The sequence below is a fragment of the Aspergillus brunneoviolaceus genome (genome assembly GCF_003184695.1).
Source record: "Aspergillus brunneoviolaceus CBS 621.78 unplaced genomic scaffold BO95scaffold_12, whole genome shotgun sequence".
In the NCBI taxonomy this organism is placed as follows: Eukaryota; Fungi; Ascomycota; class Eurotiomycetes; order Eurotiales; family Aspergillaceae; genus Aspergillus; species Aspergillus brunneoviolaceus.
This window is the reverse complement of record NW_020290742.1, coordinates 101258-125687: the sequence shown is the minus strand read 5'-3', so window position 1 is coordinate 125687 and position 24430 is coordinate 101258. Positions and strand designations below refer to the sequence as shown.

At 52.3% G+C, this 24430-nt stretch overlaps 8 protein-coding genes and 2 non-coding genes across 10 annotated transcripts; 3 read left to right on the top strand and 7 right to left on the bottom strand.

Annotated features, from left to right (window-relative positions):
- Positions 1 to 873: 873 nt before the first annotated feature.
- On the top strand, positions 874 to 5234 carry BO95DRAFT_489095 (CHAT domain-containing protein; the record flags this gene model as incomplete). The annotated part of the gene is made up of 2 exons (XM_025590549.1): positions 874 to 4950; positions 5166 to 5234. 2 exons carry the CDS (start codon positions 874 to 876, stop codon positions 5232 to 5234), a joined length of 4146 nt encoding a protein of 1381 aa, XP_025445314.1.
- Positions 5235 to 5545: 311 nt separating this feature from the next.
- Positions 5546 to 6235, bottom strand: BO95DRAFT_429018 (uncharacterized protein; the record flags this gene model as incomplete). Its single annotated transcript, XM_025584873.1, has 1 exon — positions 5546 to 6235. The coding sequence occupies one exon, from the start codon at positions 6233 to 6235 to the stop codon at positions 5546 to 5548; it is 690 nt and encodes a 229-aa protein (XP_025445313.1).
- A 1762-nt stretch (positions 6236 to 7997) lies between these two features.
- Positions 7998 to 9022, bottom strand: BO95DRAFT_439924 (GNAT family N-acetyltransferase). The gene has a single exon (XM_025585836.1). It carries the CDS (start codon positions 8897 to 8899, stop codon positions 8129 to 8131), a length of 771 nt encoding a protein of 256 aa, XP_025445312.1. The 5' UTR covers positions 8900 to 9022; the 3' UTR covers positions 7998 to 8128.
- A 403-nt stretch (positions 9023 to 9425) lies between these two features.
- Positions 9426 to 9902, bottom strand: BO95DRAFT_322603 (uncharacterized protein; the record flags this gene model as incomplete). The annotated part of the gene is made up of 2 exons (XM_025581821.1): positions 9426 to 9640; positions 9725 to 9902. Coding segments are annotated over 2 exons (393 nt in total), but the record flags the coding sequence as incomplete, so codon positions are not given.
- Positions 9903 to 10535: 633 nt separating this feature from the next.
- On the top strand, positions 10536 to 11561 carry BO95DRAFT_460649 (DUF3632 domain-containing protein; the record flags this gene model as incomplete). Its single annotated transcript, XM_025588758.1, has 5 exons — positions 10536 to 10581; positions 10672 to 10691; positions 10772 to 10919; positions 11005 to 11282; positions 11343 to 11561. 5 exons carry the CDS (start codon positions 10536 to 10538, stop codon positions 11559 to 11561), a joined length of 711 nt encoding a protein of 236 aa, XP_025445310.1.
- A 595-nt stretch (positions 11562 to 12156) lies between these two features.
- BO95DRAFT_t73 lies at positions 12157 to 12229 on the top strand. The gene has a single exon. It is a non-coding gene; the product is annotated as a tRNA-Thr (tRNA).
- Positions 12230 to 12580: 351 nt separating this feature from the next.
- Positions 12581 to 12652, bottom strand: BO95DRAFT_t68. The gene has a single exon. It is a non-coding gene; the product is annotated as a tRNA-Ala (tRNA).
- An 827-nt stretch (positions 12653 to 13479) lies between these two features.
- BO95DRAFT_36850 (uncharacterized protein) lies at positions 13480 to 15245 on the bottom strand. The gene has a single exon (XM_025582832.1). It carries the CDS (start codon positions 15205 to 15207, stop codon positions 13825 to 13827), a length of 1383 nt encoding a protein of 460 aa, XP_025445309.1. The 5' UTR covers positions 15208 to 15245; the 3' UTR covers positions 13480 to 13824.
- Positions 15246 to 15766: 521 nt separating this feature from the next.
- BO95DRAFT_356005 (NADPH-dependent oxidoreductase) lies at positions 15767 to 16531 on the bottom strand (the record flags this gene model as incomplete). The annotated part of the gene is made up of 1 exon (XM_025582283.1): positions 15767 to 16531. The coding sequence occupies one exon, from the start codon at positions 16529 to 16531 to the stop codon at positions 15767 to 15769; it is 765 nt and encodes a 254-aa protein (XP_025445308.1).
- A 1944-nt stretch (positions 16532 to 18475) lies between these two features.
- On the bottom strand, positions 18476 to 20535 carry BO95DRAFT_511955 (putative MFS maltose transporter). The gene is made up of 4 exons (XM_025591479.1): positions 20195 to 20535; positions 19647 to 20125; positions 19252 to 19589; positions 18476 to 19197 (listed from the first exon to the last, which is right to left on the bottom strand). The coding sequence occupies exons 1-4, from the start codon at positions 20411 to 20413 to the stop codon at positions 18617 to 18619; spliced, it is 1617 nt and encodes a 538-aa protein (XP_025445307.1). The 5' UTR covers positions 20414 to 20535; the 3' UTR covers positions 18476 to 18616.
- Positions 20536 to 24430: the final 3895 nt, after the last annotated feature.

The following is a 24430-nucleotide window of genomic DNA, read 5'->3' as shown; positions in this document are numbered from 1 at the left end:
GAGAAGAATTATAGTGTCCGACGATCGGCGTCATCCTTGGGTCAAGGTCGGCAGCGCGGCTAGATTCGGCTTTTATGTGCCTGTCGTGTTGATTCCATGGAAACCTGATGGGCGGTACCCCTCCGTATTCATCTCACAGCCACAACCATTCCCGCATGTTCCAAGATGTCAATGAGTCTGGGTCGAGCCAAGATTCAGAGGAGATTCGGGGTTGGTGGTTTGCTAGCCCGGCTTCGTCGATAACACAGTAGCACAAGACTCCATTCAGTGACGTCGAAGAAGCTCGCGCAGGTTACGTGATAAGACGGTGTGCGTCTAGCATACTTAGGAAAATGCAGAGCACGCATACTGTCTGAGAATACGAGATGTTATTAAGGGACACTCGACCTCTGACTGCGCGGGTTAGCATGCCTGAGAAATGATGATGCAATCGAAACCGCCATCCGTCAGAACTGAAAGCGGCCCCGAACCTGTCAGAGCGTCTATGGTTCGTGCTGGTCATCGGACACGGCACTGGCGACCTAGAACAGTGACTGTGCAATCAGAAGGTGTCTTCACAGTCCGTTGGGGATCTAGAACAATTGTCATAGACCTTGTGATCCTGCGCATCCTCGGGTTGAGCCACGGGGATAGCAGCCTGTCAATGAACCAGACCCGATAAGTAAGATCAACGAGGGGCGCTGTACGGGAATGTGCACTGTTAGGAGGCTGTAAAGGACCGCTGTCCAACTTCTATACGAATCGAACCACGCGCCCACGACTGGAGAAAATATCATCTTGCACTAGTACATAAAATCATACAACCCTTGGTTTTTCCAAGCGTCTTCTTACAATACATCCACTCTCGCCTGTCGAAGGGTACTGCTAGTGGCAATGGACTTTATCGAGATCTGCGAGGTGTTCGGGGGATCCATACTTCCGGACGAGTTTCGTGGTAACTATGAGGACGCGGACCGTCATATCGCGGCTCTTGAGCAAGAGATTATCGCAGGACCAAGTTCAACAACTGCGAGAGCGAGAACGACCCTTCTCCGAGCCATTTACTACACGCTTTCAGGAGACTTCAGGAGGGCTTATGAATATATACATACCCTTCGAGGCTTGCAACATCGAGGGCTAGAGCGGATTTGGGTACTCCGTGGGCAATTGTACGAATTTTACGCTGCCATGCTGGAGCATCGACCAACAGCTATTGCGTTTGCGATGATCCCTGGGGATCCCTACGCAAGGTTGTGGAAGGACGATTCTGAATTGGTGACTCTGCACGTACAGGCCAGAGAGGCTGGACGAGCCATATGTGTTGCCGAATGTACAACCGTGGTCGAGAGACTAGAACAGGTCGTGATTCTGGACGTATGGTCTTTCCTGGATACTTTGTACTTTTCCTACCTTGAACACCGTGATTTCACACCACATGTTACCGCGGAGTCTCTACCACAAGGCCAGGAACGGAACCTGAGTTTCCTGAATTTCCCAGTTCCATATTTGTCCAGTACCCTGGCAAGCGACATGAGTCATGCAGGGAATTCAACGTTCCAGAATCTCTTGCAGAGAATGTCCAACGATATTGAATGGGCGAAGGGAGCCTCAAGTGGTCAACAGGGGTTTTCCCACCTCCAAGCCGAATATGAAAATGCTCTGGACTATGCGGGGCTGGGCCTTTGCAAAATAAATGAAGGCGATCGCATACTATCACCCTCATACACGAGTCCTGTAGCGTTTAATTTGATGTGTGAGTTGCGCGACAATGGGTGGGAAAATATGGCATGGGACTCATTAGAGTCAACGTTTCGATTGGAGGATAACGAGCAGGCTCATAGGCGCTATGATGAAGCTCTTCTTTATATGGAGGCTTCGTGTGCCCCAAGAGGTCAAGCCGCTGTCTACCTGCGCAGGGGGTGCGTGAATCATGCAGCAGGAATCCGATCTAAGGCGGGACCTGACTGCGCCCAGTTCAAACAAGCTGAGGAAAATTTCACAACAGCACTCAGCCTTTTCGCCAACGACACTTTTAATCAACAGCTGGTTACCTGTCATCTCGCTTTACTTAACTGTAGCCGTGGACAGACTGAATCCGCTGTGGAGATAGCAAGACACCTAGGGATCGAGTTGCGCGAAGCGCAAAGCTCCAAACTCTCCCACTTCCTTGGGACATTGATACTCCGATTTGCTCACTTCCAGTTCGTGCAGCACAAGAACACTAGGGTGGCTACTGCTTGTTGTGAATGTGCCGCTGTCTACCACGAGGCATTGGAGAGTCCTCTAGGTTCCCTTTTTACAGCGGAGGCATTTATTACACTGTTCAGGCAAACACATAACTGGACGCGCGCGCAAGCAAAGGTCACAGAGAGCATAAAGCCCTCTGGAGTTATACACCGCGCATTCGCATACCTCGACGACAGTGTGTCCCACAAAGTCGACCTTCACAACCTCCGTAACTCAAGGAATTCGCTCCTCCTCGAGTTCGACAGGTTGGTCCAATCCGTCTGTTCGATGACTGGCGATGAGAATCTACGTTCGCAGTGGGAGGAAGTACGCCGGGGCCTTCAGCCAAATGAGCCACAGGGGAGTTCTGATTTCATTGACCTTGCGCCTTTGAGTGACGAGGCGAAGCAGCATCTTAATGACCCAGAACTTGGGTCAATGGAAACCGAGATGATGTACTTCTGCCAAACGTTTGAGGCGCGAAAAAGGTTCAATGCGGGTTACGCCCAAGCCATTGGGGGTTCCTTCAAGGCGATCGGATTGGGGGACATGGACGCCGCCGATGCCCAACTCGAAGCTTTTGTCTCGACCTGCGACTCGGAGAGCACTCTCAAAATAAGGGAGGTGCTCGACTACATGATCCCGGCCCTAGCACAACTTGATCGGGTGGATGAAATGAGACAGGCTCTTCCACATTATCTTTCGGACTGGTTCGTTAGAGGCGGGGTAGAGGACATTCGTCTGGTCTGCGATCGTAAAGGAGTCACCAGTGATGTTCGGGAACACGCGATTAAAGTTCGTAGGGATACTGCCGAGCAGGACATATCCATGTGCTTCATGGCCCAGGCTTGGGATAAGGGACCTAGGATACTGCGGAATATCGCCACCGTGCTCCCCGACTTTTTCTATAAAGCAAGGACACAGCCAAAGCCAGACACCTGGCAACTGCTCACCTTCATCGGTGCTTTTTATGAGCGGGCTTCGAAGCTCGACAAAGCGATTGAGAATTATCTAGACGGTCTACACCAGGTCGAGAATCTGAGATCTATGATTCCAAACCCCGACGACCGGCGCAAAGCTTACTCGACGCAGCACACTGCAGAGTTATTCTGCGGGCTGGCTCGAACATCAGTCGCCCTCTCGAGGCGGACTGATGCAAAACATCCAGATGAGTACCGCCTGCCGACATCCTCTTGGCTAGATCAGGCGCTCATCTTCCTTGAGCGCGGCCGGGCAAGAACGTTACTCGATATACTACAGGCACATGATTTTGCGGGTGTGGAGAGCCTTCAAGCGTCGATGGAAGAGTTATACCGAAATCGCCTGCTGTCAACATTAATCCATTCACAGTCTAGGCCTGGGGATGAGCAGAACCTTTTGACGAGGGCACGGGATGTTGCAGAGAAGCTCGGAATATCCGCAGATACATTCGATCCGGTTGGAGAGGCTCTTAAAGGGAGGGACGAGACCATAGCACAGATCTTCAAAAACACCATGTTCGTCCCAGATGTGGATGGACTTCTTCGCTCAATTCCTGCGAACGCGATCGTCATAGAAGTTGGCATTTGTATGAGTGGCACAATTGCCCTGTGCATCTCATCGTCAGGCATCCAATCCGTGCACCAGTCTGACCTCGGAACATTCGCATTACGCAGATTAGTTGTTGGCTATCTTGGAAAGATATTAGCCTTCCAAAAGGACCCAACGCCCCCTGAGGCGGCCAATCTGAAGGAGGGTCTTGATGATATCGCGGCTAGGATATCTACCCAGCTGATTGAACCTTTTGCTGAACATATTCGTGGCAGCAATACTGTCATTTTTGTGCCTACTTCATATCTGAACGTCTTTCCTCTGGGTGCATTGATGCTAGACGGCGAGCCCCTGGTCCTAACAAAACCGTTCTACCAGGTACCGAGTTTGGCTGTTCTGCAACGGATTTCTGAAAAGGCAGCCAAATCCCAGCCGGGGACCACGATTTGCGCGGTAGCAGACTGTGATAAAGCCAACCCGATAGTTTATGTTGGTCCTGAAGTGGTCTCAGTCTGCAGTGCCTTTGGCGTAGAACCGGTCACGAGCGACCAGTTCCCGCAAGCCATGAAAGCAGCTGAGCTCATCCATATAGCAGCTCATGGTACAGAAAATTACTCCTCTCCCTGGGAATCCACAATCCTCGGCGACACGTTTCGTGTCCTCGACATGGCCACAAAGGATTGCAGCGCCTCGCTGGTGGTATTCAGCTGCTGCCTCAGCGGCAAAGGCGAGATCAACGCCGGTGACGACCTTGTGGGGTTCGCACATGCTGTACTTCAATCCGGGGCCCGGGCATTTCTTGGGGGCTTATGGAGAGTCTGCGACGAACTAGCCATGCTCTTGATGCATCTATTTTACAAGATACTATCAAGACACAGAAATGCCCCTCCAGGCGCTGAGATATATGTGGCAAACGCCTGGCACCAGGCCGTCCGAGCTTTTTACCGGCTGGACGAACGAAACGCACTTGCACTAGTTGATGAACTGGAGAACCTATGGCGAGCCACCAAGGACATAAGTGCCAGGCCGGACGGTGATTATGGCAAACTAAAGTTTCATTTGAACCAATTACGGGCGATGATAACGCAAGGGAAAGTGGACTTTACCTCTCCTCGCAATTGGGCTCCCTTTGCTCTGGTTGGATGTGGGAATGTCAAGATTGTGGGATCAGCTCCAGACGCAGAAGATAATGGACTCGTTTACGGCCCCGGTGAAGTATTTTAATACGCTAAATTCCTTGGTGACTCTCGGGCAGAATCAAAAGTTTCATGGCGAGGGTCAGCACAATTGCTGTTCCTTTGCTCGGTTGGAATGAAAGGTCTGCGTTGCAAAAGTGATTACTACGTCCTGTCATATTGCATATTCTATCGGTGAATACCTCCAGTTCTCTCCATGTCCTACGCCCTTCTTGCTTGCTCATACGTGTAGAGTTGGTTCACAATCTGCGATATCTCCGTACTTATAATTCAATTGTGGCGAACGATGACGGAGCACGATAGTAGCATTCAAGCAGTCCATGGTACCATTGCTCCTGTAAGATCTATCAAGGGCCATCGGCATGGAGGCTGAGCCCTCGCTCCAGTACATTTTCGTACCGTCGATTGGCTCTTACCGCCGCTATGTACGAATACAGCTTCAACCGATCTGTGAACAATGTCCAGGACCAAAGCACTTTGGGCATCGTTATATTACCGACTTGATGTATGGCATTCCTGTTTGCTTCATAATAGAATTTCATTAATTTCTTGCTAGGTAATGTTCGAATAAACATATCTCACAGGCATATTGCAGTAAGAATACAGGCAGGTAGCTATCGCAGATATCCACTCACCCAGACCCCAGGCGACATACTAGCCATCGTCATATCATGCCTCCAAGCTCCCATCCTATTCAGTTCTTCCAGATATATGCCCAACTCCTCGTTGAAATCCCTCGTCATCTCCGCCTCTCTCGACCACGTCTCCGAATCCCTCTCCCTGGGCATTGAATCCCTAGGAATGGGCACTGACGGAAACCGCCGACCAGTCATGGAATCCACCAAATCACCTCCGTGGGCGGCCAGAAACGCATTGAATCTTTGGTACTGTATCTCGGGATCCCCCAACGTATCTCTCAACATTACCAGATGAAATCCGTCTCTGGTCATTACTGGGGTTTGGCCATTCATTACGTGTTGTATGTCATGGGTGCGGTAAAATATTGTCAAGGCTTGATACGCAAATTGCTCAGGGGCGGGCATGTGATTCTCTGAGGCAAACATGTAGTAACGGCGACTGAGGTTGTTGTTGTCGGAGTAGAAGAGGGCTGTGAAGACAGAAGCATATTTGACGGGATCAAAACCCCTGGAGTCGACTGGTGGGGTGTTGGTGAAGTAGATGAATATTGCATCTAGGAGCCGGGTGAACAGAGGGGTAGGTTGTTTGGAGTCTGTAATTAGAGGGCCCCAGCCCTGGTGCGCGGCTGGTTCATCTGCATGCCTGAAGAAGTGTCCGAATGGCATTGCTGTTGAGATCTTGAGGGACGTCAACACATCAAGTTTGCTGGGCGATTCCTGCGGATGAACAGGCCTTTTATGGGTCTATACTCCCTGAATATCTACGGGATAGCTGTTCTGGCGATCATCTGGAGACATGAATCCAGACCAGCCTCGACGGGGTCCAGATGACCGGTCGTATGCTTTTGACTGAAGGTTCCACGGTACTGATTCCGGGTTGAACTTTGCAGGAACCAGATAGCTTCGGGAAACAAAGAAATCTGGCAGGAGGCGGTGCGAACCATAGATGAGGGCCTGTGGCTGGAATTCAGCACAGATGATGATCCTTGGGTGGCTAAAACGCCTTTGATCGACATCTGTCAGTGGTAAGCTGCATTCTGTACTACATAACAAAGTTCAGAGTCCTAGCGAGCAACATTTGGAGCCGAAAACGGCATAATCCAAGGAATAGCAACTGTGGGGTTAAAAGCACTGACGCAGTTTTAGAACAAATGCAGCAAATGTTTAACCTTGGCGATTGTTGCTGTGCCTGGGCTTTCGCCACTTTAATGATGTTGATGTTCTCAAATTCAAACCCGCTAGAAGAAATTAGTTCAGAAAGGAGACAGTCAGGCCTATGCTTACATGATACTTAAGCCATCATTGGCTTCGAAAACTCTGAAGTCGGGGTCAGCTGCCTGTGGGAACTGGCTCTGGGGTGCAACAACATAGTTGCTCGATGCTAAGCCTGCCTGGCTGCTGTCATGCAAGCTTTCCATATTCTCAATTTATGTCTGTGTAATCGAAATCAAGTTAGATATTGTTATATTGTCTAAGAAAATGACACTAACTGTTCCCCTTGTCTATTAGTAGATTAATTAGAAGGTTCTTAATTTCCTGCTCTGGTACAAGGTGGTGCTCTTTCGGGCCATTGCAAAAGCTTTGAAGCTCTGTAGACCCAGTATTGACCAAGTACTCAAGTTGTTTTGTAAGGACTTGAAGCAGTGCCACCTGGTTGGGATCCGTAAGAATAAGATTTATCGTGCTATCAAGTTTATCGCGAGGCGATTTAAGAAGATCCTTGTTATTTATATCAAGACAGAGTACCTACCAAATCCTTGAACTAAACAGAATTCCAAGGCCGAGACGCTTAGCAGTCTGCTACGCAGCTCACCTTCCCTTGTGAAGTTGGAGCCAGATACGCAGCCGCTGAGCTTTCTGTAACTTGCTTGAGACATGATTTAGAAGTGGTTTTGATTGGTCGATGCTTTTTTGTGAGGGTGGACTCTTGGGCGATTGATACCTGCTTATCAAACCATTCTAAAGCCCCAATGTACTTAAGAAGGATGAAGATTACGTATCTATGCGCCTTTGAAAAAAGACGTCTCAATGATACCCCTCCAAGATGTGTTATTGGACCATTGAATTTGAAGGTCTTTCTGAACCGACCGTACTATCTCTGCATAAAAGCGGCGACATCTGAAACAGGAAGTCGAACCGCCGCCGGCGAAGAACATATCATATATACACAGAGGTAATCACACTTTACTCTGTACAGGTCACGGCGACGATAGATTGCTTTAACTCGCGATACAATGGTATGGTATACAATGGTATGATTAAGACAGCACAGACGAGAAGGGGAAGAGATTGAACGCGCCACCGAGCGGGAAAACGTCGGAGCAACGTATGTCATCTAACTTAGGGTGCGCTGGAGACGGAGAGCGAGCTCAGGGTCATGCTGCCGGCGCCTGTAGTAGACTTTGATGAGATTTTATGCCCAGCTGCTCCCAGTTGAATTTTCCATTGTGTGATAGTGGAGATACATTGTATGTACACAACACATGCTATTCACAAGGCGGTTAAGGAGCATCCTACGGCCACGAACAAACTTATCTCTAGCACTGAGGTCTAAATCCCTCACTGCCCCGGTCTACCCGTCCGCATAAACACATTCGACGGCCGCTCGCGATCCCGAAACTCCTCATCCACCTCATACACAAACTCTCCGCCATCCTGCTCGAACCCCAGCTTGCGGTAAACATGCCGCCCCATGCTCGATGCCTCCAGCACAGCCTCCAGCCCACCGCGCTCCCGCGCCTCGCGGAGCCCCCACTCCACCAACTTCGTCGCGACCCCCCGCCGCTGGAACGCAGGGTCCACAGCACATAGATCCAGCACCAGCACCGCGGGGGAGTCCGTGCCCGCAATCTCGCGGACGTACTCGATGCGACGGCGCTGCAGCCCGAACACCACCTGGCGCAGATACTGTTGCTCGGCCGGGTTTCCGGGGATCAAGGCTTCCAGGTCCATCGTCTCACCGATGTCGACAACAGGAGCGTCCCCGTATCCGGCCACCTGGGACGCTTGGACCCAGATCGCCACGCCGGCAATTTTCTCGTCGCCTGCGGCGCTACCTTCTGGGCGTGGGACAACGGCCTTGAGAAAGATGGTGTTGGGACGGCCGTGTCGGTCGGTTGTGGTGGACGACCAGCGGGCTGCGAAGCGGGCGCTGCCGCTCTTTTGGCCCTCCGGCGTGTCCCAGCCGGGGTTCATGGCGCACCAGACGCCGTCGTTGACCTGGTGGCCGAAGGCGAGGGCGGTGATTTGGAACAAGCGGTCGAAGTCGGCTGGGTCCGTGATGGGCTCCACCCGGAGCACGTCCCGGGTTGACTCCGCGTTTGAGCTCATGGTGATAGCCGTTGATCCGGTTGATGCGGGGAGGGGAGGGGAACTTGGGGGGACTGATAAGATAGATAAGGGAAGAGGGGTTTTTGGCGAGAATAGTATATCAATGTCTGAGATAGACAGTGATACTTAAATGTAGATATAGGCGGGAAATAGAGCCACGTCACCAAATTCGTTCATCAATTCCGTATGAGCTTACAAATCACATGCCGAACAAAGTTAGTCGAGCTGGAATTTACTCCTTGGCATTTTGGGCCTGGTATCCCTCGCTCGACAGCAGTGGCATGATATGGCAGTTCATCTAACATTGGAAACTGTTCAACAACCCCCGGGCTACTTGCATTGTAATTGCCCACCAATACCCTCACGCAACGTGCCATTCTTCAGTGCGCTGAGACCGGTACACGATCTTATGAAAGCCTCGAGTCTCATCCAAGCAATACATACACTCTTCTCATTCATCTCAGAGCAGTTCACACTCACACCATGAATTCGGATTTGATCTTAACGAGCAGAGCAATTGACAAAAGCCATCCTCATAGTGGCGGATCACGCCACAGAAACGCGCTCTCGCAGTCTTGCCTGTGCCAGTATACTCGAAGATCAACCGATCGGGCAATTTCTTGACATCACCGCCGCTGTAGACCCGTGCGGGATTCTCGCGGTCCAGAGCGAACTCCTGCTTGCCGGCGCCGCACTCGAAAGGTAGCTTGTCGTGGTTGGCGAAGTTGTGGGGGTACTTGTCTGCACAACGTCGTTAGCTCGGGCGTTCAAACCTTTCTCTGAGAATTCAAGGGGGAGGGAGGGGTAATGGTCGTAGCTCCGTACTCTTTCCAAGCTGTTTACCCTCGTTGGCATACTTGGCAGCGTCAATGTATGCCTTCGTCAGCTGCCCGGAGGTGTAGGTGGTCTCCGTATACGCGTCGGTCTTGGGGCAGGTGTAGCTCTTGCTGGGGAAATCCGCCGTCGCCAGTTTTGGGGCTGTCTTGCCGCGCTTGTCAAGCTCGTCGGAAATGTAGTCCGGTTGTTCGGGAAGAGCCTCGACAGGCATCGTGCCACGGGAATGGAGGTCGACGAGCGGGCTGGCCGAGAACAGCTTGGCTCATAATTGCCCCGGCCAGCAGTATGTGTAGAACAAGGGCTTTCATCATGTAGCTCATTCTTGCGGCTCTGTTGTGGGGTATCAAGTAAGAAATGAGATTGGAGGCTATAGGCTCGACTCTTGCTCGATTTAATCTCTGAATGGGTGTAGATTCTTGACTACGACGTGACATTGGTTTCTCTTTATAGATTTCAGTCTTTGAGTATAATCTATCTCATGTTGGTGTCCTAATTCATGTCTGCTGTGAAGCTGTTTCACGGTAGACCAGATTGTGATGATAATTGGGCCTAAACACTGGTGTCCAGGCGTGAGTATACCAGGATTATGGGGTCGGTGTTTGCTCTGTGATTCGAAATAGTCGAGTTCATAATATTGAGGGGAGGTTTGCCTTGTTCAAAGGGTGAATTGCTGAAATAGTAAGATTGAGATTGACGTGCACTTGGTATTTGGGGAAAGAGGTCTCTGTTGGATCTCTGCCAAGGACTTTTGTCTCTTTTCCCCTTTCCTGCGTTCGTAGCTATTTACTTTTGTCTCTGTATGTTCCCGAAGCTGGACCCCGAATGCTGTGAAATGCCGTGGGAGGGTAAGGGCCCAATGAAGGAACGATTGGCATCATCGATAAACCAATCTAGGAGCATCATATCATGTTAGCTCTGTGTACAAGCTACGATAGTGCTTACTCGCACAATTAAGGTAATGGGGCGCAATCGGGGGCTGAGTTGTATCAAGCCCCCAACAAGCAAACAGAGAATTGACAGGGTCCGGGGTCGTAGCCCTTCATCGGCGCCGTTGAGCGTTTCCCCGAGCACTGCGACCGATTTGTGGAGTTTCTCATCGCCCTGAATGAGCTCCCCAACTGCGATGGAGAGTTCAAATGGCTGGAGGGGTTCTCCATGCATCTGTGCGAGTTCACTTACGACTGTAAGCTGTTACTCCTATTCCCATATATCGAGTCGCTGTTTCAAGCGATCCCTTTCCCATTTGACGGAAACTGAGACAGTAACAGATGTGCATCACTGCTTCAACACGACCACCCGCGAGACCGAGCGACAACGCTTCCTGAACGCGAATGTCTTCACCGTTAAATTCTACCAGCGTCTGCCCCGCCCCAACCGCTTCGGGTTTCTGATCAATCACGGCGCGTGGGTGCTACGCAGAACCTTGGAGCACGCCCCCTTTGAGAAATGCCATCATCCGCACATCGAGAACACCATCCAAGATTGTGACGAGGACGAGGAGGACTTCTACAACATGAAGCGCGACGAGGCGCTCGAGATTATCGACGTCAGGGCGCTGAATGGATTCGTGCCGGCGGCAGCTGTGTGGCTTGAATGATGTGGGAAGGAGATCTATGGGAAGCAGGGGTCCCTGGGACGGGAGATCCGGGCCTATGATAAGTGGCAGGGGTCGGAGGGCTGGTCGAAGGAGCGCTGGGCATTCTGGAAGGAGAGGTTTATCTGGATATCTACGGTTACGGCCTTGGATCGGAAGACGAGACGCATTGCAAAGGATGTGGTCGAACTGATGGGCAGGGTTGAGCAGGGGGACGATGGGGTACTGTGAATAATGGGATCTGCTTACCGTGACGCCAGCTTCTACATGTCTGACGAGAGTGATTCAAAATAGACGTTCCTGCTATGCGAAAGCATTAATCGGCGGTATCAAGTAAAGCAGTATATTCTTTGTGAGTCCGTCGGAGACCGCGAACGCCTTCAATATAGTTTAATTCGAATGTCCGGGATGAGTGGCGGCTGATAGCCAGTTGTGATGGGGGTTTGATGGACTAAGTATGTGGCAGGTGGATTAACATGGTCATCATATAGTCACCCAGTTGTGACATGATAGGTAGGACTTTTCCCACAGGGAGTTAGTCAATTTGTGCAAGTCCCAACTGAGTCTATAGATATATAGTTAGTGCCAGCTTCGCACATTACGGTCCGGAAACCAGCCCCGGTTCTTAGAATTCATCTTCTCATCTAATTGATACGTATAGCATAGGCAGACAGAGAGGATAACGATATTAAGCCATGAAACTGAAGCCAGGTGATGCTACTTGAAACATTTCACATGGTTGAAAGCGGACAAGATGGCAATAATGTCGCTGACAAGGTATGCAGTTTGATCATATGGGCGTCTTGCCAGCCAGACAGCATCACCCGCTCGCATGGCTTAGATGGTAAAGCGCAGCACTAGTAATGCTGAGATCCTCGGTTCGAGTCCGAGTGTGAGCAATAGTACTTTTTTTTCTTGACGCCGGAGGGGCCTGCGACGCCCCTCTCTTGCGTCTATTTTTGCTACCTTGTCAACTATGCGGGGTGAGCTACGACTTGCGGAGGGAAATATAATTTGCAGCCGATTGATCAAGTGATGTGGATTTCAGTCATTGACAAGAGTTCACAACAATGTGTCTTCCAAGTTGCTGGGTGTAGATTGTCCGTTACTGTCTTTAGGCGGAATTGATATGCCCCCTTAATTTTTCGTTGGTCTCCTACTCTTCTTTCTAGCCAATGAGCAGACCGCGACCCACCATGCTCCACAACCACCAGCAACGAAATCGATCACAAGCAGCAAAACCAAAAAGATGGAGCTGCGGGGAATCGAACCCCGGACCTCTCCCATGCTAAGGGAATATTATACCACTAAACCACAGCCCCAATTGTTGGAATGCCGTTCAGGATTACGCATCAAGGGCGAACAACATTGCTCCCCTAGCATCGTCCCCTGCCGTGCTCTCGTAGCCAGCCCTCCCAGTTGGATAAGAGTCATTGACATACAGGTGGTCTCAGTCTTGGTGCATCCTTACAAAAGTCCAATACCACACCGCTTGATGATCTCCCCGAGCACTACATGCCCCACTGTATAAGGAACGGTCAGAGGAATCTTCAGGTGGTACTCAATACTGGAGTTGATCCGTCCACGGACAAATATATCATGCACCCTTCGGAAGGGAGACAAGAGCAACCTTGTTCTGACAGATGCGAGTCGAAATATCTTCTCTAGCCCGAGCTGCTCTAGGCTTCACTACAGCTGCTGATAATAGCCGTTTAGGGTTCCAGCGTAGCTTATATTATATCCTATTTAGATACGGCCCTGTTGCAGCCAATTCCTCTTGTGGTCAGTTCGGTGTCAATGTCTGAGGTACTAGCCGTTTCTGCAGATCGTCTGGTTGGTAGTTGAGAGAGTAGCCACTAGTAAAACTTTTGAGAATAGTGTCCTTGAACAGTGAGGGTGTTTATGTCTCTACACTATCCTGATATTGTAGCCGAACACGTCCTACTTCAAATATTGGCCACGGCCGATTTTGCGTCAGAGGTGAAAAGCCCCAGGAAGCGACCGCCGGGGTGAGCCTTTGACATACATTCGCGACCCGGAAAAGAATGCAAATAACTCCTTAAATCGATCCATGCTCGAGTAATCCCGTGGGAGTCTGCTTTCAAAGCAATGCCCTGGGTTTCGAACACTCGTGCTCCTGCCAAGTTCTCAGGGGAACTGCTCTCTGCGAGGATGCGGGGCTATACGATCTGAACGCTGGGTAAAGGTGATGTTGAGCTTCAATAGCGTTCATGATAGACGTCCACACAATTGGTCTCAAAATGCCTAGGATCCGTGAAAACTCTTGTTCTCCCTAGGAATGTCTACCTGACCCTGGAAACCCTCGCCATGTCCATCTTAGCGCAGAGCTGATCACGGGTGATCGCGCGATCGGCACGGTGAAGCCTAGCAGAAGCGCCTTTACTGCCTCTTTCAACTGGGCACCGAATCTGAGCCATGGATTGAGCACCCAGACTAGATATGAGCAGTCCCACCTATTGATGGAGTGCCACATTCATTGCGGTCTTTGCTGCGGGCTGCTTCGATCATCAGAGCATGATGTAAACCGGCTGATATTATACCCTCGAAATACCACCCCCGCATCCCGGGCCGTCCAGAAAGCCCGGATAGCCCCTTGGATGAATAGACCATACGCCCGTGAGCAGCAGACCAGCTCTGGAACCTGCGACAGCCACCCGTCTCGTTCCGTCTCGGTCGTCAGCTCGACGCAGGCCACCAGGACGGGCAGCATGGCGAATTTGACCGCCTTCCCTGTTACGGACAGTGTGGTTTGCAACTGCGTGAGGATTGAGATGGCGATCGCTCGCGCAGGTGCGTCATGCATCCCGAAGGGGATCTTCAGACGGTAGATCAGCAGAAGCGCGCACAGACGCATCGCCTGCACCTGGCAGAAGATGTGTGCGATCTCGACCGCCGAGAACATCGAGCAGAGATTTTCAGGGACATCGGGCTGCCATGCGAGGACTGTCGACTCCAGCCCGTCGAGATCCCGCGATGCCATAGGGTTGACGGCGACATTGGGACCGACAGCATCCGAGAGTGATGAATTCAGCTCCCCGACCCGGTGAAGCAGCTGCAGGAGGGATGTCGACAGCCCCAGGTAGCGATCCACATACACCGGAGACTTCGGGGGGCGGAACCTCAGCGCCGGCACGGCGCCATGGATCAGACTGCCCACCATCTCCAGCATCATCGTGCCCGTCAGGAAGAAGAAGTCCTCCGGGTCGGGCCCGTCGATGGTGTCGTACACGGGGCGGACCAGGACCAACGTCTGCCGGCACAGCGTGAAGACGTTCTCGGGTCGCTGGAACATGGCGAAGAGCATGATGTTGGTGCCCAGGACGAGACACGTGGATGCTTGCTGGCGATCCGTGACGTGGAGTTCGCGCAGGCTCCGCAGCGCGGTGGAGGCGTGCCGGTAGACCGTGGACAGCCCATCTGCAGGCTGGCTGGTGTGGAGGCTGTTCTCCGCCGAGTATGTCGCGGAGAGCACGGACGCCAGGTAGGCATGCTCGAGAACGGACTGCGAGTGCTCCAGATGCGTCATCAGCGCTGCGCAGTGGCGCGGCCAGAAGGCGGGGCCCAGGAGAAAGCGGTCAAAGGTCTCATAGTTGGACATCCAGTGGTAGATCAGATTGATCTGCCCGGCCGACGGAAAAGCTCTCGGCAGTAAGCTGGTGCTTTTGGTGTTTGGGCGATTGGCCTGCAGTGCTGCGGCGGACAGAACCCGTCGACCGGGCTTTTTGGCCTGGCGGGTCTTGCTGCAGGTGAAGCCGAGGCGGGAGCATCGCATGCACTGGCTCGAGCCTTCCACCCAGGAACACCGCTCCTTGATACTGTAGCATCGATCACAAGATTGATTGCATGCGCGCGGCATTGCTATCGATGCATTGCGCCTTTTTGTAAGAGTTCTTGCAAGTCAATTTGTGGTTGTGGTTGGTTTCCGAGAATGCACTGGAAAGAATTAGTAAGTCTTCTTTGGTCACGTGCCTGGCCACATTCTGTGAATTCTGGGCTGCTGGACACCCAAGAAGATCATCATTATGACATTTGAATTGGCTCATTTAGTTTGCAATTTTTGTGCAGGGGAGTTTCTTTGTACCTCTGTCAAATCTAAGAAGTGGCTATCTAGAGTATATATGCAGCATGCAATCACCAGGCGTGTTACCGCCCATCGAATCGTCATATTTGATGATGGATGGATTCTGACTACGTCAGGCTATCTATGAGAAACTAGCCGAGGACACCGAGGTGGACGGTTCGCTGGCAGTCTCAGGCAAGGCTCCCCGGGCCCGCCGTCAATAGCCCTAGGCCTTATACCATAATCTTCACATTTCAAACCGTCTACCCAGTCAACCCACCACTATGTAGCTCCAGATCTAGAACACGATCTATTTCGAACACACTGTCTTCTAGTCTACCACCAGGCCCCCATCCTAATCAAGCTTAAACCCCCGATCCAGCAGCACCTGCCGCATTCTCTCGCGTCCATCCAACTCCCCGAACGCCAACATGCCCGCAACGAACTTGGCCCAGCTATGCCGACCGAACAACTGATGCCACTCGTAGAACGCCCCCAAGCTCGCATTATACTGCTCCACATCCTCCCTCTGATGGCTATCATCCCACTTCTCACGGTGCAGCACCTCCCGCATCGGCAGCCGCGGCTTGATATCCGGGGCGTGCGCCGCCAGATCCGGCCAGCCCACCGCCATGCCAAACAGCACGACGGCCCGCGGGGGCAGCGCCAGCAATTCGCACAGCTCCGTGGCGTTGTTGCGCGCCCCGCCCACGTAGCAGATGCCCAGCCCCAGCGACTCGGCCGCCAGCGCCACGTTCTGCGCCGCCACGGCCGCGTCGATCGTCGACAGAATGAACATGTCCGTCTTCTTCAGCGCCGTCGCGGGCTGGTCCTCCCATTTCGAGACGTTTGTGAGGCGGTTAAGGTCGGCGCAGAAGAAGAGCATGAGCGGCGCCTGGCGGATGAATTCCTGGTTGCCGCTGAGTTGCGCGGCGGCTGCCTTGTGGGAGGGGTCCTGGACTGCGATCACGCTCCAGGCTTGGAGCATAGAGGCGGTGGATGCGCTCTGGGCGGAGGCGACCAGGGTCTCGAGGGTGCCGTCGGGTAAGGGGGAGGGGAAAAAATGGCGGATCGATTTGTGGCGCCAGATGGTCGCGAGGACGGGGTTCGAGGCTTCCATGATGGTCGGCGTGGTGTCGTTGAGATACCGGGCTTGGAGGGCCTCGTTGGGTGTGCTCTTCGACACAGTCTCGGAAATGTCGCCCATGGCTCTCAGGGGTTGGTGATGATGCCTGGATGAATGGATCGAGTGATTGGTTTTGCTCACGATCCCTAACGGGGTACCATCCGGCTATATATGGCACACCCGCGGCCTATTCGCCCCTTGCGCGGCCGTTACCAGCCAGAGAATTGAGTTGATTCATAAGCCTTAGGGATTGAACAAAAATTCAAACCCCCCCCCCCCCTTTGCAGTTCGACGAAGTTGATATGGATGATGGCCTACCAATGGAGAAAGCGGCAATCGACCGGCTTATGCGCACGCACACATTGCCACCCTTGGGACGAATGAGAGTGCTAGAAACCGCCCGGCTTGGCAGGCGGAAGTCTCCACCGGGGCTGGCTCCCGAATGGCGGCCGTATGCGCACGGCTGCTGGGATATACCTAATAAGTAGCTATGAAGGTCACTGAGGCATCGTATTGTCTGTGACTGACATTTGCCTGCTGGCGGAAACAGTGAATCTTCCCAGATCCAATTGGTACTGCTCCAGCTCAGCATGATTCACCGGAGGGGTATTTCCCCAAGTTATTCACCTTCCGTACTCTGTGGATCGATAGCATAATATCGCTACGACACTGATGTCTCTCTCTCCCACCACTACCTCACCCAAGCCTCCGTTCAGCTACATCACCACTGCTTACACCACAAAATATGGGAAACAACCCCTAGCTCCTTTGATTATTGTCAGTCTTACGAAATTCCTTTCCTTCCCACACCATCTCCAACCCTTTGAAATGGAGAAAAGACCACACCTCAGTGGGAAAGGAAGGCAGAGGGTGAGGTCGGTCTCCACTCGCCGAAAATCGTAAGATCGATCCGGTCACCACATGGCCACGAAATACTGTAACGACTTTGTTATGATACACCCATTTGCCGATGGGAATGGACGCATGCGCCACTTGATATTAAATGCGATTCTACTCAAGTATGCTGGCATCGTGATCTCTCTGGGTGAACATGAGAGTCGGCGCCAGTATCTTGATATTCAGTGGCGATCTGGCGAACATATGGAGGGCTCAGGAGAGCTGGCATCCCTGATACTCAGGAAATCGATCCCGCGATACCGAACGCTCAAGCAGACAATTACCAGGGAAAAAGAGAATCCCTGAAAGCGGACACTTTGAGCCCTTAGTGTTGGCGATAAAATTGACTTGGGTAAGTCTTGTGCACTGGGACTGCCTCGAGAGCCCAATACATCCATTATCTCTGGCTCCCAATTGAGCTATCGAGGTTGCTGACTTGGTGTACTTGCTCGAGACACAGATATCGCCGTCTCCATGTGATGAGTGTGGAAATAGCCTGCTGCATAGGTGCTTTCTCCACTGCAGATTCTGCTTAGATATCACCCCGGATGGTGGACGTCCAGCTCGCAGACATGGTTTGCGGAAGGATTCTGGCGAACGAACGAGTGCGAGAATGCCGAGTTTGATTAGGAGATCGTGGTACAAGATCATCCCCTACGAGACTACCTGCCTGACACGCAAGAAGGGACAAAGACATGTATGTGGACAGAGAGGGGTGATTTGGGGAATATGGAACGTGACTTTGATTCTGATTCAGAGAGCAATGGGCCTTTCCAATGAAGATGCGGTATAGTACTGATAGGAGGAGGTATTTGTCGGCGGTCGTCCGGCCACGTGATCCGAGGCGATTCACCAAGCGAGTTGTCCACTGTAGCTTGAGATCCTAGCTAGTTCATCAACCAAGCAATCAATAAACCACCAAGAATTCCAGACATCGTTCCATATCGCCCATGCTACACATAACAAGAACGCGACACTTACGCTCCAAGCTTTTCTTTTTTTTACATTCAAGCCCCCTGATCTCACCGTTTAGAAGTGTCTGAGCTTTAAGCTGTGGATTTGACCTTGAGTATCACAAAGCTAGAAACATGCATAAACTGGCTCACCCAGGTAGAAAGGGTTCGCTTCGAAATTTGAGTTGATTACGTGCCACCCAGGCATTCCCCCGAAGACCATTCCCGCCTACTCATCATCGCGAATGTCCACGACCGTCCGCTTCCACTTGCGCGCCGGGACCCGACGCTTGAATAGGATGTCGATCTCGCGGAAGGACCGGTCCTTCATCTCGGGAATCCACTGCCACGCCATGGCGGTGCAGATGAAGGCCGTGCCCGCCCAGACGTAGCCGCTCTTGGCGCCCAGGTTCCACTTATCCGTGTTAAGCATGTAGCTGGAGAGGAAGATGCAAGGGATATTGATGAAGTAGTAGGCACCGCGGCCCACACCGGTGGTCAGGGGCCGGAGGCGGACGGAAGAGGTCTCGCCAATGATGACCCACGAGGACGGGGCGGGGCCCAAGCAGAACAGGACGGAGACGATCAAACCCAACGATGCTTGCGCGTTGCTCGCCGCCGTGCTCGCGCCACACGAGCCCGCAATCCCGAGCGCGACCAAGAATATACAGTTGATCGATTGGCCGTAGACGTAGATGGTGCGCCGGCCGAGGTAGGTGGTGAGGATCCACGAGAGCATGACCATGATCAACTGGAGGGCCGAAGTGATGAGACCCAGAGCAAATGCGGTTGTCTCGCCCATGCCAGCCTCTGTCATCTGGTGTTAGCCTACTAGGAGGTTGCGAGGGAATGGACGGGACTCACGTTTGAAGAAGTACACGGCTTGGTTCGCAATCAGATTGCCGGTCAGATTCTGAGATGCGTAGACACCACAGACGATCAAAGTGCGATAAAGATCGGTCCCCCGCACCAGTTCCACGAGAGTGGGCTTCTTCACCGTCTTCTCCAGCTCGATTGTGCGACGCATCATGGCGACTGCGTCAGCGGGGTTTTCCTCCACGCTGGCGCGTCCCAAGCGCTTGACAGCCTTCTCGGCGTCGGCCAGACGGCCCTGGCGTACGAGCCACCAGGGGGATTCGGGCGCAAAGTAGAGTAGGAGAGCCAGAGGAGTGGGGAACATCCACTGCAGTGCAATGGGAACTCTGAGAGAGATGGTCAGTACAGTACTCGCTCGAACTCATCGGTAGGAGCAGACAAACCTGTAGGCCGAGGAGTCATTCTTGGATTGGTAGTGGTAAGTGATACCGCCAACGATGATGGAGCCAATGGCCCAGAACATCTGCAACATCTGCGTCGCTGGCGCTCTCAGTCTCATCGGCACAATCTCGGCGCAGTAGGCGGGTGCATTGGCGATAAAGATGCCCCACGGGATGCCTTCCAGGATCTGAGCGGCGAAGAACATCCCCTGGCTGTTGCCGAAGTAAAAGATGAAGATGAAGGCGTTCAACGCCATGAGACCGCCAATTGTTGCCCATCGGTATCCGATCCAACTAGTAATGGGGCCTGCCACGAAGACCCCGATGAAGGCGCCCAGTGGTCCACTACACTGGAATGCTGACTGCCAGGAAGCCTCGATGATATAAACTCCTGAGACGTCGCTATATACCCCGAAGTCGTCGGCGAATTTCTGTGTGGCGATGAACTGTCCCATCAAGAAAACACAGTAGGACTCCATAATCTATGGCATCACAAGGTCAAGTGTTAGACAAGTGATCTGTATATTGGGGTATTGGGGGGAAGAGCTAACAATGGTGCATGACATGACGAAGGCCCAGGCGCTGGCAGCGGGATAAGCCTTCACGGCCTCGAGCACAGTCATCCGATGCTCGACCTCCTCAGCACCGATGGCGCCGGCTCTGTCATAGTCGACCTTCTCGTTGGCATCGTAGACAGGTTCGTCCTTAGAGGTGGGCTGGTCCTCGACCTCCAACGCCGAGGTTTCCTTCTCTGTGGGGTCGCTAGCCATGTTGGCGATTTCTGGGGAAGAAAGGGGTGGATGAAAGGGAGGGAGACAGGAGAAGGGGAGGGGGGATCTGGGAGATCTGGGGGGATCTCCGACCTTTATAGCTGCGACACACCGCTTGTGATGGTGATGGTACTGGGTTAGTAGGAATGGTGGTATTCCGGTACTGGTGGTAATGGTGGTAATGGTGACATTAGCCTAATCGAGTGAAGCTTGGGCTTTTACTGCGGAGTCCCCGGACTTGGACCTCGTCTGGAACCCAACAACCCCACTCCGGGGGGTGAGTTTTCCGAGCACGTGGTCGATAGGAGGGTGGCAATCACCTCGCATCCACCTCCCATTCACCGTGATCGCTTTCTCATTGCACCGAAGGGTCTCCCTAGCATCCTAGCGCCTGGGTATGACGGGTGGAGAGATGATTCTGGCAGTCTTCCGGTGGAGTCGGGTGGAGATGGCCCGGTCCACCCCCATCGGCCCAATTTTCCCCGCAGTTGCGGGGGGCCAAAGGGGTTTGTTTACGGGTGGTGTACGAATCGTGTACGGCTCGTTTACGGGGTTTTAGGTTTGCCTGTCAGCCCCTTTCCCCACTCGGCTAATTCCAACCCCAATCAGAGCAGCTCAGACGGACTTTGTATATTGAGCTCATTCACTACGAGATGCTATTATACAGTCACTTGACATGAAATTGCACCAATCGCCACCTGTCTCGACAATTCTTGATCCCAAGTCTCAGACTTGCCCAATGAGAGCCGGCTAGCTCAGTTCTGTAAATCCAGAATTGTTACCGTTAGACAACCCTCATACGTTGTGGTTACACCCTGCCCCTGCATATCGAGTAGTATCAGGGGTATCAGAGGCTGTTAGATGGCATGATCCACCGTTGCCTTGTTGGTCGTTGAGACCGAGCTCAGGTCTACTTAGAGAGTACTAAAGAACTCTAGCCCCATGTGACTGGGAATAAATCATCATGCCCGACAAATCTAGATCTCACCCCGTCGGAGAACAGAGGCCAGGAATGGCAGCCAACATCCCAAAAGATGCAGACACAGTGCGTCTGCCGCCCCTCGTATCTTGGCATTAGTGCTTATAGGCCTCCAAGCTACACGAGTAAAGTTACGACGTCCGCGACATCCCCGTCTCGCTCATCTTACTTTCTGCCACCGATTGGCTACCTCGTGGCCGCACGCGCGGACCCGTCGGCTCTTCCACTGAAAGAGGAGCGTGACCGGAAGGAGTTCGTCCGGGTGGTTCATACCTTGGCCGCCGCCGCGGCACGCCACAGTGCTCCCTACACAAAAGCCCTGAAAAGCAGATCAAAAAGGTGACGAAGATGATTTCTAACATGTCGAGTATCACGTAGACAAGGGGAGATTGGCTATCCGATGGATCATCCGGCTCTTGATCGAGTATTCCGTGATTCATAGCTCAATAGAGATGCAATGACTTCTATAGGGGGGCCGACACCCAAAGCACAAGTATCTACATCTATTGACATGGCCAAATTTCATCAACGAGTGGGTACTAAGCAAAAGACCAAAAGTCCAATTCCAACCCAAAATCACGTTCTCCTGCCTTTGATTGAGCGGTTCTCTTCTTTTCGTACGAAGATCGACCCTCCGATGCCTACCGCATCTACCGCATCTTCGGCGGCAATCGATCAGATCGATCAGGTTGACATGCGCCTTTTCCACAGCCTGTAGCTTAGGTTCTCACTAGTCAGCCTCTTCTGCAAGGACTCGGGTATCTGCATCGAACGTACCTTTCGACATTGTGTGATGCAGTCCTGGGGACCGTAGAATTCCACCTGCAACGCGCGGCAGAGGGCTTGCCATCGCTGGAGCCGGAGGTCTCCTCCGCCCTTCTCTGCCGATACGTGGAATAAACAGGGGGATCCGGATCTCACGAAGGCCGTCCATTCACGTGGGTAGGTCCCGGAGCCCGACTTCTAGTACTAGTACGTAGTTCACGTGCGTGGCTAGCCGAGCGAGTTTGTTGGTGGCCGCGGCCGCAGGGTCAAGGCAAAAGTCGCGGGATCGCGAGCAGTCATAGCAACCACTACTAGTATCTATCTTCGCTTCACGAGTTTTCTTTGGGAAGGGAGGGTTAGATGGGATGCGACCGTGAGAAAGTAGATCTAATGTTGTGGGCAGAGAAGGTGTTGTACTAGTTAAGGCAAGATGTCTCAGGCAGGTGGTGATGAAGTTGGTGGTGATGAAGTTTTATATTTTCTCTTGTACTGTGTCGATTTCCATCCCCCAGACTGCGGCAGCAAAAGTAAGCGGAGAGCGCTTGAAAATAATGCCAAAATCGGACATAAGTCCTACCGGTCGGTGGGAGAGAAGAGCATGGCCGACCTGCGTCATCTCGGCTACGCCACCTTTGATAGGAACGTAAGAACGCCTTAGCGTGGAGGGAGCGTCTCGCATATCAGTTGAATTATTCACATTTGGGCGCGTTGTGAATGTTGTACTTTAGGCCTGCCACGTAGTGCGCAATAGTTGCAAGAACCAGGCAGAGAGGGTGTTTAGGCCAACCGTGAGTGATTTGGATGCTTGTACATGTGCACCCACCTACTGCTGTGGCATGACCAGCACCGTCATCAGATTTCCACCACAATGCATAGGTATGAGGAACATTACGACAGACCGAGATCCCACCAGAGAACAAAGGCTCAATAAAGGTGATGAGAGGGGATAACAAAATGCAATGGCTCAAAAAAACAGCCACCTGCTGGCACATGCGCTGCCAACACTGCACCAGACTGGGCAGGTAGCTCCATCCACCTCCTACCCGCCGTGAGCCACAATCCAGTCAACTGGAAAGGTCAGCACAGCCACCGCAGCAGCGCTTAGAATGATTGAATGCTAGAGTTCCACCTTCAGTTCACGGGCTGAAATCCCCAACCGATTCCATCACCCTTACCTTCCGGAAACCACTCTCCAATGCTCAGATCCCCGGGCTGTGAACCGCATAGTGGAAGCAAGCTGCCTATTTCCAGTAGCTTGCAGGCTAGACCCTCGTTATGTGTCTTGTCACCTCTTTCGAACATTCTAAGACTTGAAGCTGTGGACAATTCTCGTGATATATAGCTGCTCCTTTCTACTACACGCTCTCGAATCTAAGCTAATATCTTGTATCCCCAGTACTAGAGTCATCGATTTATAATGCAGACTGGTAATAGTTTATGAGTGACTGAGGATTCATCATGTTGCATCATATTCACAATGAAGAGTGCAGTGTCTTGTACAAGCCCCAACAGCACGTGGCACGAACAAGAGGGCCTGTTCTGCAGGTGACTTCCGCTGGCCACGGCGCTAGTATCGGAGCGCCCTTACAGGGCAAGTAGGTAGCGGGCTAGGCCTACCTAGGTACGACCAAAAATCGGCCCGTGACCTGGGGCCTCCACCCGCTGGCTCTAGGCAAACTAGACAAACATCAGCTCTGACTTATGCGCAGATAACAGTGCGCATAGTCCAGCATGACTCATCTATTCCAAGCTAGGCCCCTTGTCCAACGAAAAATGGGTCATGTGACTTAGCTGATGTAGCCAATCAGACAGCATGCAACTTACTGTACAGTGGAGCCGGGGAGAGGAAGAGTCACGTGGAACCAGCATTCTTCTTGCCCTCAAAAAAAAAAAAAAAAAAAAATAAGGTATGTGCGGAGTAGTGAGTTGATCCGTGCTTTCTTGCAGGTCCTGAACTATAGCTATCTGATACAGGCTTGAACTTGCGCCAACTATCCCTACCTCTCCAAGTATCAATTCCGACGAACATAACCCCGGAAGACAGCAGGCACCGCAAGGCCAGCGGTTCGGAAAGAAGTATGCCATGGCTTGATGTTCATCATCCTGGATACCAGCATAAAACAGCAAAGTTAAATGCGACGCGGAAAGCTTTCTCCGCAGACTCTGCCCTGCCGCTCCCGCCCGGGAGCCCCCTGGAAGTCTCAGCTGTGTACAAAGCCAAGAGTTGGATTCTTCCCTTGTGAGAGTGCAAGAGAAAGTCAAAGTTGACTGAT